The sequence below is a fragment of the Sinohyriopsis cumingii genome, chromosome 8, assembly GCF_028554795.1.
Source record: "Sinohyriopsis cumingii isolate HCF-2022 chromosome 8, ASM2855479v2, whole genome shotgun sequence".
Classification (NCBI taxonomy): Eukaryota; Metazoa; Mollusca; class Bivalvia; order Unionida; family Unionidae; genus Sinohyriopsis; species Sinohyriopsis cumingii.
Window position 1 is genome coordinate 75,504,959 of NC_142968.1, and position 19,524 is coordinate 75,524,482.

The following is a 19,524-nucleotide window of genomic DNA, read 5'->3' on the forward strand; positions in this document are numbered from 1 at the left end:
TTCTACCATTTATATGCAGTTGACATAAAATGTGGTACAATTGTTGTTAACAGCCTGGTGTCCTTTCCTTGAATTAATTTGTCAAAAAGATCATGGAATTCAAATTCTTGGCATCTATCCAAAATGAAATTCCTACTAATCTTGAATAAGAATTTTCAACAAGTTTACGTAAACTTCTCCAGATCGAGCCTGTCGTTTCTCAATCCGAATTTTGAAGTTTAGACTAGATGAAATTTTAAACTTATCTCTCTAGATTAATTTTTTTTTACCCCATTTGCCAGGTTCACCATCCAAGGCCAAGCCCCCTCCATGGCATTCGTAATGCTGTCGATGTCATCTTTCTGGTTCAGATTCGTTAACTCGGAATATTCACCGCACTGAATGGGCTCTGGAAAGACGGGTGTGTTTTGAGAATAGGGTGGCAAATTTGGAATCGATTTCAGAAGTACAAACTATTATTACATGACGATTTTTTACTACAACTTGCTTAAGCATTTCAAATAATAAATGTCCCAAACACTTTGAATGTTTTATCATACGTAGAAAGCATCATATACCCATACCCTGTGCGGCACTAGCAGCCACGTTCCCATTTTTGATAGATGAAGTGAGAGCATTGCAACCAAATCGTCAAGATAAGTCATCTCTAAAAAAGGAAGTCGTGGAATCGGACCCACATGTTAGCAATGTGTTGCTGCTTTTTTTCTTCACCTTATCGAAAAAGTGGGTGTCGAGTTTACAACAGCAATAGCAACAGCAAGAAATAAAAACCAATAATAATAATAATAATAAATCTTTAGTTCTCGTTAGCCTGCTTTCTCGCAAATAAAAATAGTATTTGTAAAACTGTATTTTTCTGTATCAGGAAGATATCAATTAATGGAAACGTTTTAATGTTAGATCAGTCATTACTTTGACTCTTTCTCTAAGTGTTAAAACGCCAAAATCTAGACAAATGAATTCACACAGCATAACAACAACGGATGGAAGCGGGAATTTTAGTTTTTTAAAAACAAGTTCGGAGATATATGATCGTACATTCTGCCATTGCTGATAAGTCGATTTTCAAAAGGAAAACATCCCAAATCGAGCCAGATAGTACCAATCCTGACAAGCTCTTGCATGGAGGCAGCAACCTTAATTTGCCCACAGGCAGGAAACAATTTAAACTTCTTGGTGGACTTGATAGAGTTATACTAAAACTTCTATTCTAGGAAAAGTACAGGCTGACTATGGGGGAAACCTGTATCCTGTAACGATGCATACTCTCCTGAGTTTTGATATCAATCATCATGGGGGCTGCCACAAACATAATCCATTGATTGATTGTGTGTGGGATTGAATCAAAGCGAAACAGGTTGCTAATAAATGTAATAACAGCATATGTCCTGGGGTCACATCTTGAGCTGAATTACAACCAATAAAAAGTGATTGTTCAAAGTTAAAATTAGAAAATCAATCACACACAAATAATATAATTGCGGAAACTGGATCAATAAAATTGGTACTTATATTTTATATTTGTCAGGAATCAAGTAACACTAATCAGATTAAATTTCACTAATCGAATGATAGTCCATTAATTTGTCCGACTCTTGTCGCGCAAAACCCAAGTAATCTTAATAAAATGACATAAAGTCCGAAAAGGAGATTGTAATCGATACATTAGTCATTTCATTTAAAAATATTAATTCTCTATCAAATTGATACTTGGATCTGCACTACGTTCCATTTACTTCTACCTATCGCAAGCGTTATTTCAGTGAAATCTGTCTGTAAAGGACAAACAAATGAGGAAAATTAACTGAATTTCACAAACAGGCGTAGACGTTTAAAAAGAACTGTAGAGATTTGTACAAAAATACCTCATAGATAATCACGATGGACTTCTGATTAACAACACATGTGTCCATAAGCTCTAAACTGTACAAGCTAATACATGTAGTGACAGAATGACTTATTCGCTTGGATATTATATCTATATCTATAATATTCTAGCTTGGATATGGGATCTCGAGAGTTTTCAAATTATCAGCGCATGGGCTCAGTCCCTTTGGACGTAAAGATGAAACCCTGGGTCAATGTAACCTGCATGTACATTTCCCTTCATGTCCAGTAAGGGCATATATGGTTAAAAGATTGGGACATCAGTAGGTCCCACGTTATGAACTGAGGGCTAGTGCCCTAACGGTGGGAACTGACCTCGTGATCAACGTCGTTTACCTGAACACATTAGTCTTTTATATGATTATTGTGTGTGCATTTCAATAAGACCTATGTAAGGATCCAGGAGCATAACTCGCTTGGGGTAGGGATGGATCGCAAGGTTAATGTTCATTTCATGTATATTGTTTCTCCTTAATACCAGCAAGTGTGTATGCATTTACGGGGTGGGGATCTCAATAGATTTCACTTTGTGACCCACTGGCTAAATCCCTGGGGGTAAGGACTGACCTTGTATTCAAAGACACTTGCATAAACGATTTTTTTGAAATATTTATTTCATACCCAGTAATTATGTATATATTGTTATATGTTGGGAATCTGAAAGGTTTCAATGTTGCGATCAAAGGGCTAAGTTCCTGGGGAAATGGAAAGACGTTGGGGTAGATGAAGTGCTCATTTTGTGTGTACCCATGGGATGGAGACTGATTTTGTTGACATTTAGGTCATTGATCACATATACCAATTCTCACGCACAGAAATGAGGAGTTGTTTAAAATGTGTGTATAGTCAATCCTACCCAAAAAATCCCAACCCAATGGACAAGATCAAAATTCTAAATGTCTTGCTAAAATCTACGCCCATAGGGCCGTCATTGACGCACGTACAATGTGTCTGCTTGACAGTGTAGAAGGACATCGAAGACATTACACATGCTCCAAGGCCCATACATTCGTATGTATGTACGGACTAACTCAATAACAATCAGCTTCTTAGCGCTGGCATAATTAAAATATTAAAATATATTATTTCCGAAGGTTGGTGGATTGAACAGGTGATATGACAAAAACGTTAGTAATAATGAAAGTTTATTGCAAGCTATCCCAGTCTCCCAGTCACCTCAGTTATAGTCTCATGTTTTAGCTGAAGCCTGTCTAATGGTTCATCCCAACACAAGCGGCATGACGGAAGACTTTGAGCTAGATCCTTATGTTAACACCTTCCAAAAGTAATTAATTGACTGTTTCGTCAAAAAATAAATCTGAACTGATGAAAATGATACTAACAGAAAAAAGGAGATTAGTGGGATAATGTAAGTCTGACAGAACAGTCAGATTAAATTCAAATCTCTTCTGAGTTCGTATTTCGCTAGACTCTTGCAATGACATTGATATTTACAGGAGTAGAAGGAGCGGAGTGCATGAGCATTTTATAGAGGAAAGTGGTTAGCTATCCGTGCAAACGTTATGTGTTACCTGCTGACACGTTGGTCATTTGTTCGATTATACCCTTCAGACCTTCTACAGAATAAGTAAATTCAATGCTGATAAAGTGCTTATCTTGTGTGTTCGTGTTCTTTGAAGCTAGTTTCCTCATCAGTTCGTATCCAAGTTTGTCGATAGGGTCCCTTTCACTTTCCTTTTTTCCCACAAATATAGAGTATGTTTCCACCAAAGTGTGTAGCTCGTTGATCATATCTTGTGGTGGATCACCTCCCATGTTATTTTGACCTGAGAAATAGATTGAACTAAATTACTGTTTTATTAATTGGTGTTGAACGGCGCATCATAATATGAAAAGATGTTTTCTGTCGAGAAAATAGATGTATGGTGCCGTGCACACCACAGACAAAAAATGGCAGACGAACAAGTAGAGGTTGGGAAGGACCATTACCCATCCCACCCACCCGAATCCCCTATAGTGAAAGCGATATTTTCGTATTTGGTAAACACCATCTTTCATGACTCACTCAACTGAGTCATTAAGCAAATGCGAAGACAACTGACATTATATCTTAGTTAAAACACTTGATGTGTTTCCCTTCGAGATGTAAAGACTATATGTAAGCTTGACTCAACAGAATTATGTATGAAGAATTACTAAATGAGTGTGTACGAAGGTATCCTTTCTTTTGAAAACGGAATCTTGCCTACATAACTTTATATTGTTTTTTAAAAGTAAATAGAGGAAATAAAGAAAACCGAGCAAATGGTAAGCAAGATATTGAGAACAATGGAATACGTATACAAGTCCAATTGTAATACCTAAGTAATAACACAGTTACTTGGTACACACCTTGAAAATGTTGTACACAAGATGAAGCAATTTGCCATGAAAAGACGTTGACGATAACCTTACAGTGGTTACCTCCATTTGCACAATAAATAGTACTACAATACTACTACGTATTGTTACAAATTGGTAGTAAACATTGCTACCTGCCGAGAACAAAACTCTCAAAAACTTGTGCACCGTAAAGCTAAATGTTTGGGTATATTTCCTCCTACGCTGCCTTAAAGGACAATGTGAATGTTTTGTGCCAGACTTGAAAATGTAGAAATAAACCTCCCAGGATTCTTGACTTGCACAGTTGGAAAATTAAACTTATCACTTGATGCGGTAGCATGCGTGTAGGCCTGCAGCTTCCTTTGAGAAAATAAGATGGCACATGGGAGCCGCCAAGTATGATCTGATTTCATGTTCCATATTATATTGTGCTACCGGAAGAAAATCAGGAGCGTAAGGTAATCATCAGATACAAGGAACTATGATTAAGATGACCCAAGGGTCAATGGTTTGTTTGGTTTGTTTGCTTTAATATTACCTTCAACACATTATTGGTTATATCTTGCCGAGGAAATGGGATCAAACTGCCCTTTCAAACGACACATTGTGATGGGCAACCATGAATCGACTGGGAGCAGGTGCTTTTAAACCACAGACACTTGCATTACGAATCCGTCGCTATACTAACTGAGCTAAAGTACGAATCCGATGCAATAGTGAACTTCCTACGAAAGTAGCAATGTATGGGGATTGGGCCTCATATGGTTCTGCATAAGGAATATAGCGGAACTGGACATGGGAATGGCACTATAGCCTCAAAATTGAAACAGTGGTACAGTGGCTGACCTATATCGGGAGGGAACTTGGTAACAGTCTTCGAGTTGACCTTAATACGCGCTACTCTAGGTAAGTATGGAAACTTCTAAATGAAATGTTTATAGGAACGAAAAGGTTGTTGCTGGCAAACAAAACATTCACAAACAAACAAACAAACACTTATACAACACAAAGACAACAAATATTTTTGCAGATAGTATATCAGTTGGAGGGAACTGAATGGCCCTCGGGTTATTAACACAGTAGAGTTAACACATGGAGCATCGCACTGGTATTATTCCTTTCCATAAACTTCGTCGGACAGCGGTTCCATACAACAAGACTTTCTTCAGATAGAATTGCCTTTCCACATAAATCCTTCTTTTCCAAATAGGTGAATCTGTTATCTTCATGGAAGCCATGATGAGTTTACATACACGGTGTAGTCCGAGATGAACAGTATCCCCAAAATTAAGATAGACTACTTAACTTTTGTCCACATCTTTTCGTACATATAGGTGAATTCATGAGGCGAGCTTCTAGTATTCATAGTCTAATGTTGGATCGAAACTGTGGAGTCACCACTAAAGGCCCCAAATCAGTCATCAAAAGCAACAAGGAATTTCTCAAGTATTTTAATTACCCTGTGCAACTGAACGAAGAATTCAATTTGATGTTTTTCTACACCGATGAGTATAACGTGGTAGAATAACACAGCTGCGCCGTTACTGAGAGTCATTCCTTTCAAAGTGGATTCTGCCACTGCTGCTTATAACAAGTGTGGAAAACGTAGCATGTTCACCGTGAATTTGTACATCTTCACTATTTACCTGTCAGTGAGTCGTATTTCGACAGTGTCATCGTTGTGAATTACGTAAAAGTTATCTTGACGAAACGGAGGAGAAGCGAACAACGCCCACGTAGATGCTTGCGTGGTATCGAAATCTGACACGTTGGAGAAGTTCAACGACAAAGCCGTAACAGAAGATGGCAATTCTCACAATGTCGGATTTAACGATCATCGAAAGAAAATCCAACAAGGACTTTCTTTAGAACTGATCGATCGTTTGACTTACGACATGTGGTTGCAAAACAGGCATTTGCTGAACGAAGCAGACGCCCGCCCGAGGCTGAATGGAAGCAGTACCGCTTTCCATTTGATGGCCAATGCGATCGAGTACGAAAACCTCATCCAAGAAGCCCGACTCTATGTACGACAAGTGGAAAAGAAATCTGAAGTCGGAAATGACATCAGCCATGCTTTTGAGCAGAACGATCTCCAAGTGTATGACGAGTGGAAGTGAAAACCTTCAACATCGAAAATTATCTTTTCAAAGGACAGTTACCCAAACACTTAACGATCGGTATCGTCAGCAGTGAAGCCCTCAGTGTCCAAGAGAGAAGTCAATCGAGATGACCAGACACTGTGTACCGGACCCATCGAACCTAACTTTGAGCGAATAATTACTTGAGATCTAACTTGTGACTGAAGCCACGGGAACAGTTAGGAAACAACAGCAGCCACGGCATTTTGTACGACGATTAAGCAGGAGAATATGCTTTGTGGGATTTTGATTTCACTAGAGACCAAAGCAGCCACGAGGGACACTTCCACCCTATAAAATCCGGCCTATTTTGTGCAGAACTTCAGTTTGCAGACGCTCTACTCAGCAATGTGAATATGATCTTTTAAGCAAAATTTTATAATACTCTAGAAATCAACAGCATGAGAAAAGTGATTATAGACTATTGGAAACTCTTCAGCCAGGATTGAAATATTGACTTATTATCACCTGTGAAAACAAAATGGATACCTGGGAACGTCCTTACTTTTTGATGTACAGATCGTATACAGTTTCTTGGATTCATGTCCTGTATGACTTAAGATTAACTTCCTCATCGCGAAGATAAATACATTCAAGCCTATGTCATCAGCACTGACGAAAGACTTCAACCATTGGGTGGCAGTCTACTTCCCTAACGATCGCAGCCTGGACTATTTCGATTCTTATGGATCCCTGCCTTTGGAAGATAACATCATCACCTTTATGAGACGAAATGCAAGACGACTCAATTCGATGATGTGATATTGCAATACACCGATTCCATGATGTGTAGACAATATTGTGTGTATTTTCTTCATCAACGCAGTCTTGGCTACCCTTTAAAAAATGTAGTAACTTATTTTGATGGCGACCATTATATAAATAAGGATAAACGAAAAAGATTGTTTTGTGAATATTATGATTATCTTTTCTCTTTTAGCTAGAAAACGTAGTGTGCATTGATGGCTAAATGACCTAGATCATTGGAAGTCGAATCTGACTCCACAGCGTTGTCACCCTTGTAAATATCTTTGAAAAATTGTTGACTTGCTGATTTGTATTTGAGAAGTTTCCAACTGTGAATAAAAATGATGAATTTTCGAAAAATTGGTGAGTGTTGTATTTTTACTGATACTGTATCTATATATGATATTTCATCTCTATCCCACTGGGTCATGTTAGCAATGGCATTCGCACAAAATCGAAGAGATGTTTTCGATCGTGTCGGCGCTTGAGGATTATAAAGCGGAGTACCAGTCTGGCCAGGATAGCAACAATCAACATAACCATAATTACGTGAGCCATATATGGATACTTTAATCCCTAAACAGGCCCTGAGAGCTATAAATGGTCTAAGAATCAACATCTCATCCGGGTGCAGCCTACGGACACAAGCGATACGTACGATGTTATGGCTTATCTGAGAAGACTGAGCAATTAACAAAAATAAATGGACAAGTGACCTACAGAGAAGAAGACCTACTTCCATTAGAACAACGAAGGCATCACAGCGAGAGATTACTATATCTACGCAGAGTCGATAAACCCCTGGCGCCGAAAAACCTGCAGTAAAACCACTACACTTGAACCTTCACACTGAACTAAAGAAATAATTAAAGAGACCATACCTAAATTGCCATTACTAATGTCGACAGCATCAATAACATCGCCTCAGGTGAGTGTTACTCACTTAGAAACCAATTCCAAGGAAAATGAGGTCAACAAGTACATTAATAATGAATGCTTGGGAAACAAGGTGATTGAAAGCACTACACCACCTACAATTGAAGAGAACAAGAAGACCAGGGCAGTTTCTACTATAAACTCACTACATATACCGATGATTTCATCACCAATAACAACAAATGTAACGTCAACCGCAGGCACGAATCAAGAAATAAAATCAAACTGAAAGAAGATATCAGGGTCACCGGGGAAACAAATAGGAGATATACCAGCGGTAGCTTTGGTAAGCGCGCCGCTAACTCAGGCATCACCAACAACATGAAAAGGATAAAAGAACAAGAACAAGAAAACAAAGAACGGGAAATAACTTCAGCTGGTGATATATTGCCTAAATACCAAATGCTAACTGTAAACAGCAACTGTATTCCACAACGGGGCATAAACAGGAACTTAAAAATAAAGACCAGAAAAGAACAGCAAAAGCCTCAAATTAACACCCAACAGAGGGAAAGCAGTAGTCGGATATATCTCTCATCAGCTGGAGACCTGGGGATTGATATACCTGCTATATGAGTATGAAAGTACCTTAGAACACACCGAAACACTCAGAACTATCCTGGAAATAGCCCGTAAGCTTTACTACAACGACAATTTAAACGCAAAGAATAAAATGCTGCTGTTACCAGCAAACCGAGAATCAGCAAACATTATCATTTTGTGAAATCAATTTTTCCACTGCCCGATTACAGTTGTGATATTGACGCTAAATGAATTATACAAAGTCCATGACATCCACAAACAACCAATCCAGCACCATTTTCAATGGGAAAGCACGGTAATATGAAATCTTTTAGCCTTAATGGACTATGAACGAAAAAGAAAAGTGTTTACTCCACCACAACGGATTAAACAGTTCCTGTTCCCCGATATGTAATTTTAGCCCTTTTCAAGGCTGCTATCAGAGTCAACACTTACAAGAATGTGATCAGTTAATAATCTGAAAGACTCATGGTATTGGATGATGAATGCAACGTTTGTTGTAGACAAGATAACGGTTTAATTGAGGTATCTATTCAGCCTAGACTTCGTGAACAAGCAAGTGACAACTCTAAATACAGCCAGACATCTGGTCAGAGAGATGTTGGAAGAGGAAGTGCGAGGATTTTTCACATTTCAATATTGTAGAGCGGATAAATTGAAGGCGGCAATTGATTGTACGGTGAGAGTTGGATGAACATTTCGATGAAGGTGTAGGACAATTGTATAGCTATGGGCATCTAGATTGAATGCCTGATGATGGTAAAAAAATATGAATTTCCTCGAAAGGCTGAGACGATGGTGGAAGAACAGGAACAAATAGAAGTAAATACTCAACGGCCCTTTTCAGGGTCACTAGATATCCTGGAAAAGATATACTCTTTGTTGGATAAGTGTTTGCTTGTTTGTCCCCATCAACTCTTTTTCCTATACAGATTAGACATAGAACTTTCCATACTTACCTAGAGTAGCGCATATTGAGGTAAAATGAGGATATAAACCCTTTTGAGGCTATAGTACTATTCTATTGTTAATTTCCAGTTTGAGACTATAGTGTCATTTCCATGTTAATTTCCCGATTGAGGATATAAAGTTTCCCAAATTTTTCTTATATAAAACCATATGAGACCCAATTGCCATATATTCCTACTTACGAATCTGACGTGATACTGATGTTATGTACGAATCTCACGCAATAATATGCGCTTGAATTCGAATCCTACGCTTTACTGACAGAATGTCCGTACGAGTCTGATGCTATACGAACTGAACTTCCGCACAGATGTTCCCAAGATCTGCTTCACTCTGTTAGGGCTCTATCAAAGTCCTCAAAAGATGTCCCGCCTAGCTGTATAAGTATCAATGTGTTTATTGTTTCTGAGTTTTTGTCGTTACATTTTACTCGGCATCCGACATTGCAGTTGAAATATCATCCTACATTTCACGTGAAACTCAAATACTTTCTTCGTTCCCCGGTTCACTTTCCACCACTGACTTTAAGTGAACTTTCAACATTCCTGCTATCACTAACTTAATGTTGAAAATAATCAGTAAATTTACGTCCCGCCATGGTTGATTTCACTTTAATAAATGGACCAAAATGTTCACTCTTTAGCGTATGAAAGGAAAGGGAAGTAATTGACCTCAGGGACACACGACATCGGTTACAAATAATTGTCGATGATAATTTCCAAGTGTCCTTCTCTATCAACGCACATCTGCAGATTTTTGATTGAAAGAGGTATAGTGACAACAAAATAGCCTTACTCTGGAATTTATTGTTAAATTAATATTTTATTCAATTTCTAGTGACAGAAATAAAATATGTATAATACCGATCAGAGTACATTTTTTACATGCGTGACTTTGAACTAGTTTGCGGGTTTTCTTGGGTATCGCCGCTTGTCTTAGTGCTCAAATTCGTACAATTTTTTGCAAGAATCAAGCAATCGTACACCCGGGATCATATCTGCTTTCGTAGGAATCTGGCGCTTTACTGAGCTTCGGTAGGAATCTGACGATATACTAACTGAGATTGAGTTCAAATCCGACACTATACCGAGCTAACGTACGAATGCGACGTAATACAAACTGGACTAATGTACGAATCCAACAATATACTAACTGATCTTCTGTACGAATCGGATGCTATAAGCTATACTAACTTACCTTAGAAACGAATTCAACAGTACAATAACCGACTGTCTATAAAAGTCTGACGCTACACTAACTGATTTATCGCAGTTCACGATCAAAACAACATAAGTCAGAAATGGATTGCGAAGAAACGTGAAGTGCAAGAAGCGGAAGTCACTCATTTAATCGGGACATTATATCACCCCCATTCATTAAACATATAATGAACGCGATTGGCTAATCATCTAAGAAAATCATTTCGTACATTCCACATCTGACAGGTAATATGAAATTTGGCATTTCAATTTCAGAAACAAAATGGCGACATCAACTCTCGAAAGGGAACATATATGTTTACTTTCAAGACACTGGATGTTTTCTTTGTCGTTCACATGACCTCAAAAAGACCAGTAAGTATCACTCAGATCTTAAAATGTATTTAAACAGGAAACTTTTTAACAGAGTGCACATCTCTTAGTCCGAACCAGAATAATGCCGACAGTTTCAATGATATCTGAGCATAACTATTTGTAGATCAATTCGATTCCAATAATAAAATCGTCTCTACAAAAATAATACTTGACACCGTTGTTTGTATCGAGGCTTTCAATTCATAGGATTACATTCGTAACATGGTGTTGTACCATTATGATTTGAACTATTTGGCTCAGACTGCAATGCAATCAAAAAGGTTGGAAAGACCTATATATTTTGAAGAAAATAAAACATTATCTAATTAATAAAACTTTTGCTATCTAAGTGGAAACAAATGTCACAGCATTGACCGTCAAAGATTCTTGATACAAGATTTTAAGAACTTTAAACAAACGGACTAAAATAAAACATGAAGTTAAAAACAAATTCTTACCATCACTAATTACAATCAACGCTCTACTTGGCATATAGCCTTTTTTGTCGTCAACTTCTCTCCTTGTGTTGATATCAGTTCTCACCTTTTGGAGAGCAATTGGGATATTTGTGTCACCCTCTATAAACAAAAATATTTCAAAGTAAATACACTAAATTGGACTCCGATTCAAGGTAAATACACTGTATTAGACCCTACTACAAAGTAAATACACCGTTTTTGTCGTTGCCTTAAAGTGCACTCAATGTATTAGACTACAGTTTAAAGTAAATACACTTTATTCGACTCTAGTTTAAAGTAAATATGCCGTATTAGGCAACACTTTAAAATACATGCAATGCATTAGTCTGGCTTTTAAAGTAAATCCAATGCATTAGACTCCAGTCTCAAGTAAATAAACCATCTTAGATTCAAGTTTATGGTTAATACACAGTATTAGACTCCAGTCTCAAGTAAATAAATCATCGTAGATTAAAGTTTAAGGACTCAACACGAGATCTATTTGTATGCTATTTATGTAAATGATGAATATAGGCTCTTAAAGAAGCTCAAACAAAACATGTATTCAGATGATAACTGCTTTTGTTGTGCTAATAAAATATTGATAAATTAATGTTGACGAATTAAAAGCATGCAACCTGGGTTTTCTAATACCTCTGGTTGAATGCCACAGAACTGTATCATCCTATTGGCAAGATCAATTCTATGATCATATGTTTTATAAAAAGGTACATTTGCTGATAATAAACTATATATAAAACTAAGAAATAAACATTTTCAACACTCGGAACTGTGCCGTTTTATATATTACTTCAGAAACAAACTTAACTTTCAAACAACAATTACAGAACGTAATTGACAAATGTATTGGATATGTTCAAATTTTCAATATGTTTCTTCTTTCATTTCTGTCCAAATAAGGAAAATCTTGTATAACACTCGCATTCCTCCCCATGTCCAATTCACATGCCAGTCTCTTAGGATTTCTACTGAACAAGACCAATTTTAAAATTTATGCATAGATTCACCAAATGGATTTGTATTAAACGAAGCATCTAATACATGTCCAGAACATTCGATTATATCTCTCAATGGGTTTACAACACGAAGTGAAAGGACTTATCTGCCACTGCACTTATAAGTCAACGATTTTTCACAAATGTAAATCGCCTTCCTTGAACGTAATCTAATTACACTATGGTGATCTATCTTGTTTACGTTCAAGTTACGAGACTGTTATTGTGGCAGTCAGCCAAGAGAGTGACCGACTGTAAGTACTGTGCCACGTGCTATTGATTTATTTAGGTAAGTGGAGAACAAGCTGAGTTATTATCAATCACCTTTACTGATGCGGCTGATAAATGACTCAATCGCTCGGCCTGACAAACATAGCGGATATTAGCGATCTTGATAGTTAAGTATATATCATTTGTACACTGATATGGCTTGGAGCTTTGCAAAAGGTCAGAGTGGCAACTTGATGGAGCAATCAAGGAGTGTATCAATTGGTACAGTAATATATATTGGGAATATTTTCCTGTCGTAGTTCGGTATTATTGTATCTCCTTTTGTTGGACCATTTTATACAGTCTTGTTTAATTGGTGACTGCCATAGGCGGACAATTTCAGAATTAACCGATTAATGTATTTGGAATAACTAAAATTCAAACTACACTCATTATGTGCCGGAACTCTATAGTACTCTATTAAGTAATCATGAACGCAAAGTTTCTTTATCTGTTATTTACAACATGAAATTGTTTATCGTCCTTCGCACTGGAGGAAACTTGGCATGCCTGATATAAGATATAAACTAAATCCTAGTGGACTGTGCATGTCTGTTTGTCGGTACAAGAAGTCCACATGGAGGGCTTCCCCATGATAATATATTACGTTGGGTGTTAATTGTATGTCTCACAAAGATGATAATACTTGTGAACTTATGCAGTAACCCCTAAACTCTTGCCAATTCGCCAGAATCCAGAGTCCCGACTGTTGACAATCCCAACAGACCATTGGACATTCCCACCGCTATTTTCAAATTCAAACCATTGTGACGACCGCATGAGGTCGTTTTCAATGGCCCAAGGGCCGCACAACCTTTGTTATCCCTCATGACACCTTGTGACGCAAATCATTTTGCGGGCCACAGAATATGGCTTGGTGTCCTTGGATACGGATACGGCCACAGGATACGGCTTGGCGGACGGCATGGGGCCTGCGGTATGCGTATTTGAGACCCCTGCCTTAGGTTTACATACAAAGGAAACAACACAGCAAAGTGCCAGTTTAGTCGGATGCAACTTTTGGTTTTTGTTTTGCTTCATGCACTATATGTGATCCAGCTGCATCGATAAAAGAAGACTTTTGTAACCCGTTACATATGTGTGAATAACGATTTATTTTTTAATTTTATAGTGGTGTTACGTAATCAGTCTGCGAGTGGGTTAGTGTAAAATATCACTACGTGCTAGAACTGTCAATTGTATCATTTGATATTTCGAGTCGCCCTACTGCTGTGTAAAAAAGCTTGGTGAAGGAAATTACTATTTGCTAGAACTGTCAACTGTGGGGTGGGGGATTTCTTTAGTGTCGTCGTGTCCCACCTACACGAGTGAGATGGTGCAAGAGATTACCACTTCCTATAACTGTCATGGTCTTGCGAGACCTGTCGAAAATCTTTGTAATATTTACCATAACAATCACACATATTACCTTTCTTAATGAAAACTTACAGGCTAAACGAATTGAGCACTGACTGTGTTACAATTATTAACTTGTTTTTATGAAACATGTTCCCACCTCAGCAACGTGAATTAAATACACATTACTTCAATATTCGAAACAGAAGTTATATGTCAAGTAAAGACAATAATTCAACCATATTTTGACGCCAAAAGAAATTAAATAGCAATAATATTTAGATCCAATGATCAAATTTGGTTTTAGTCCTCAAATGCATTCAAAGGCTTTTAGGGTGATAAAAGTCGTGATGCCAGAAGTCAGTTTCTAAGTCAAGCAAGAGGCCGAAATTCGACCGAAACTAAATGTTAAAAAGTGAAAACAGAACCTTACCATGATCACCTTGAAATAAAACTGAATTTTTCATCTAATCAATGATCGATTTTGGGATAGAACAAATTTCTTGGCAAACCGACGGAGGTAACTGACTGCACGGACGACTTAGGCGATGGACTGGCACAGACGACTTCAGTGACGGACTGGCACCGGTAAAGCTATAAGTTTCGTTATATAGAACACGGCAAGTTTTTTTTTTTTTTAACGCGACTATGATACAGATTGGCATTAATACCTTAAATATACTTCCTATATAAATAATGAATATAAATATATCAAACAATGAACTAAAGTACTGACATTACCAGTCAAATTTTTGGCATCAGCTCTGGTCATATTATAATTTTGAAACTGGGACAGATTCGTGAACCGGAATTCCTTTGACACATTTTTCCCAAAGAATCGCAAAAACACTTCGGTGTCAGTTGTGTCATTTTTAGCCCCGAATACCTTTAATAATAATAATAATAATAATAATAATAATAATAATAATAATGATAATAATAATGGCTGAAAGGTACAATATATTCTGCCTTTCGTAGCATCACCAGCCTTCTGTTGGCTGCTATACAAAGAATTTATCTTTTATGCCATGTAATCACGGATGAATGGTTGTTGGGCATTCAGGATGGATCTGTAAACAGTTTCGAAGTTACGACCCATGAGTATATCCGCAACATGCTGTAAGCGACCCAGAAGCAATGCTGATTGAATAAATGAATTGGCCTTTTCATGCTGAGAATGTATATATACAGAAATAGAGTGTGGCTTTCAATAGGTTTCCAAGTTATGAAACAGATTCTTGGCCCCAAAAACTAACGACAGAAGTGGCCTGCATGTACGTGTGCGTGTATGTGTACCTTTATTTTTTCTAGGATAAAAAGAAGTTAGTACTCATACATTTTCTACGATAACCAGACATTAGTACTCACCCTTTTCTAGGATAACAATAAGTTAGTACTCATCCTTTTTCGAGGATAACACGAAGTTAGTATTCATACTATTTTCTAGGCTGAAAAGTATTCCGTATATCGTCAACGTAGCTCATCTTACTCTGGCAGACATTACCTGCGGCGATAAAGACTTTCTTTGAAGGGGCATAAAGCGTTCCGAAAATCAAACAACGGCATCTCCCACTGTGATGAGTATCAGAATAAATAATTGTTTATTTCACTGACGACATTTCAATTTTCTGGTGTTTTTATATTGGCATGTGCCCACTGAAGGTCCAGGTATCGGATTATACTAGCAGATCTAACAACGTCGTTGGGCTCATAATCCTTCTTCAATAAATACCACTTTCTCTTCTTTTTTCATCTGATATATTGGTGATATACTGTTCTAAAATGTTTTTCAACCTTTGAAACAGCTTCTTTACTACATCAGTACTGATGGTAGTGTCTAGCCCAATTTCAAACAAGTAACTGGTTTTATTTGTCTTGTTGTTCTGTTCGACAATAATACCCCTTCTCATCACCGTATCGTCCGGTAACGGAAAGACAACATCAATACCAATGACACAGTCAGGTTTCATTTTTGAGCCTAGTATGCCTTGTTGGAATTTTACCATGGTGGTTTCGTCTATGTCATAACTTGGTTCTCCTAAAAAGAATAGCTCCACCAAAACTTTATAACTGACAGATGATATTGAAACTAACTGTCATATATTCATGTTTTGCAACAGTGTACTTAAAATATATATTACCGTTTATTAAACTTGCATTTTATTTATTTTACCTAATCCCTCCTCGTCTGTCAGAACACTAACACCAAGCACAAACCTTTAGACACTAAATACCCTATTTGCGTTGATGTAGAGCAAAGCACCGCGCCCAATCCTCAATCTTTCATTAACGTCCCTAGTACATAATACTTTTTTATTACACTGGACAACAAATTTTTACAAAATTCATGTTACTGAAATAAAATTAGTCAATTCTTATCAATTTGTATGTGCTGAACACGAATATGACAGTCAAATTGCAAAATTGGCTCTAGTTTTTTTGTAATCTGCAAGAAATTAATGTTTACATAACGAAATGCATTCCAATAGTAAAAGGTCAACTGTAATAGCCTACCTATAAAAAATCAAGTCATTGACTACATCTTAGATTTCTTCGCCTGTCTCTTGTACAGCTGTTCGGGAGCATCTCTGAGGAGTGTCCAGCAGTAGTCAGCCAGCATTGTAGTGGACCATTTTCCCTGGTATCTTTGTTCCATTGTTGCGATATCTTGATGAAAACGTTCGCCGTGTTCATCACTAACAATACCACAGTTGCTAGGAAAGAAATCCAAATGGGAATGAAGGAAGTGAATCTTTAGAGACATATTGCAGCCAAGTTTCTTATACTTCATCAACATGTCTTCTACTAGTTCCTTATAGTTTTCTGCCCTAACATTTCCGAGGAAGTTTGTAGAAACTAGGCGAAAAGCATTCCATGCTTGTTTCGCGTCACCTTCCAGCAAGTTGTTGAACCGGTCATCTTTGAAAAGCTCTCGAATCTGAGGACCCACAAAAACTCCCTCTTTAATCTTTGCTTCGCTGAGTCGAGGGAATTTTTCATGCAGGTATCGGAATGCTGGCAAAGTCCGGTCAATGGCTTTCACGAAGTTCTTCATCAAACCTAGTTTGATGTGAAGGGGTGGTAGCAAGATTTTCTGAGCCTCAGTCAGAGCTGGGTGTTGGATATTCTTCTCTCCAATGGCTACATTCTGCCTGTGAGTCCATTCCTTCCTCATGTAGTGCATTTCCCTTGCTCGGCTATCCCACTCGCATAAGAAACACATGTATTTTGTATATCCTTGCTGCAGTCCCATTAAAAGGGCAACTACCTTCAAATCACCACAGAGGTGCCAGCTGTACTTGTTATACTCAATGGAATTCAGTAGCTGCCTTAAGTTATCGTATGTCTCTTTCATGTGGACAGCATACGCTAATGGAATAGATGGAAGAATGTTTCCATTGTGCAAAAGCACAGCCTTGAGACTCAGTTTCGAAGAGTCCACAAATAGTCTCCATTCTTGTGGGTCATGAGTGATTTTTAAAGCATTCATGAGGCCCTCAATATCGGAACAGAATATCAGATTACTTTCCTTTCTGAAGAAAGGCTCCAACTGCTGGTGGCGCTTTCGATATGCAGTAATTGTGACATCTTCTTCTAGAAGATTCCATTGTTGGAGTCTTGATCCTAGCAATTCTGCCTTGTTCTTTGATAAGTCCAAATCACGAATCAGGTCATTTAGTTCTTCCTGTGTTATTCTGTGTGGGGTTGATGATGCACCACAGTGAAAATCTGGATCACTGCATGCTGATGGACCAGGAGAAGAACAGGTCGACTCACCTTTGTCTTCATCAGATGAATCAAGAGAATATTCTGCTGGAGGTTCTGGAATAGGAAGTCCCTCACCATGTGGAACTGGTCTCAATGCAGACGGAATGTTTGGGTAGACTATTCTCGACTTCTTTCGCTTTGTTATTCCGCCGGAAAGAGGAGGAACCAAGCAGAAGTAACAGTCATTTAGGTGGTTGCTTGGCTCTCTCCACACCATTGGGACTGCAAACGGCATTGATGACCTTTTGCAATTCAACCACTGTGAAAGCTGTGTTGTACATGTAGCACAGCATATATGCGGAGCCCAAGGCTTGTCTTGGTCACCAACCTTGCATCCGAAGTAAAGATGATATGCCTTCTTCACTTGAGAATTGATACTTTTCTTCTGGTTGGCAAATGTCACTTCCCCACAAATATAGCAAAAATTGTCCGCGGTATTAACACACTTTTGAGGCATTACTGTTCTTTATTGTACGTAAATGGATAAAATAATAAGTTTTATGTAACAGTAGCTTGAACTGTCTCGCACAACGTCTAAAATATTTTAAATGCTGAACCTATCTGATTGGGCTTTATATAGTACACTGCTTACGTCAGCTTCAGCAGCCGCCTGGCATTAGTATAATAGGCCTACACATGTATAGTACACTGCTGACGTCAACTTACTTCAGCAGCCGCATGGCATTAGTATTGCATTGCATCAGAAAATGATGCAATCAACTGTGGATGATGTGAGCATGATGGTATTATGCAATGTTACATCATTATTCCGGATGTTGCTGCAGTCCTACTGGAGAAATTTACACAGTGAAACATAGAAAATGAGGTATATGAATATCTTCAAAACGAGAGCCAATACAAATTTTTCACGGTTATATTCGTGTTCGGCACACCAAAATACTACAGATTATGGCCTTTTCAAGTCAGTAATGATTTCACTGTTGACCAGTGTTATCTAGGACACCCGTTCTCTTTTTCCAATATATTTCATTACTTCTGATCTGGACGTAAATATGAAATTTATATACTGATTCGTCTATTTCAGGAATAGTACCTGATACAGTACCTGGTATGTTTATCTGCATCAAAATGCTACCAGATTATATCCCACAGCCTGATGCTGCCAGACACCTTGGCCAGTCTTCATGATTCTGCCAAAATTGCATATCAGACTATGATCTTTGTCCTTTTTCATAGAGTTATCGGTGTCAAGTTTTATTTTAAATTGTTCCTGTCCAAAATATCAATCGTTTCCATGTGACTTTTTTCATCATAGTACATTTTGTTTATCTTGTTTAATATCTTTTAAAATTTTTAATTTCAGCAAACCTGTAGCGTGAAACTGAGTTACTTCATATTGGTAAGGTGCTGAACTTGTTAGTTCTTTATTCAATCTCAAGCCCCCTATTTATCGACAATAACGTTTTAGCTTAACTAACGAAACTAGAACCGTATTTTTACTTTATTGTATAAATACAAGATGTGTGAAATGTGTACATGTTCTAAATGTCCAGGA

The 19,524-nt window shown here is 37.7% G+C and overlaps 1 protein-coding gene across 1 annotated transcript in view; it reads right to left on the reverse strand.

Annotated features, from left to right (window-relative positions):
- LOC149793850 (complement factor B-like) overlaps nucleotides 1–19,524 on the reverse strand; it is a 76,325-nt gene that overhangs the window by 20,098 nt on the left and 36,703 nt on the right. The window contains exons 8-11 of the mRNA XM_089967828.1: nucleotides 14,982–15,126; nucleotides 11,599–11,718; nucleotides 3,420–3,674; nucleotides 270–388 (exon numbers count right to left, since the gene is read on the reverse strand). Coding sequence (XP_089823954.1) covers nucleotides 270–388; nucleotides 3,420–3,674; nucleotides 11,599–11,718; nucleotides 14,982–15,126 — 639 coding nt within the window. The remainder of the gene's footprint in view (nucleotides 1–269; nucleotides 389–3,419; nucleotides 3,675–11,598; nucleotides 11,719–14,981; nucleotides 15,127–19,524) is intronic.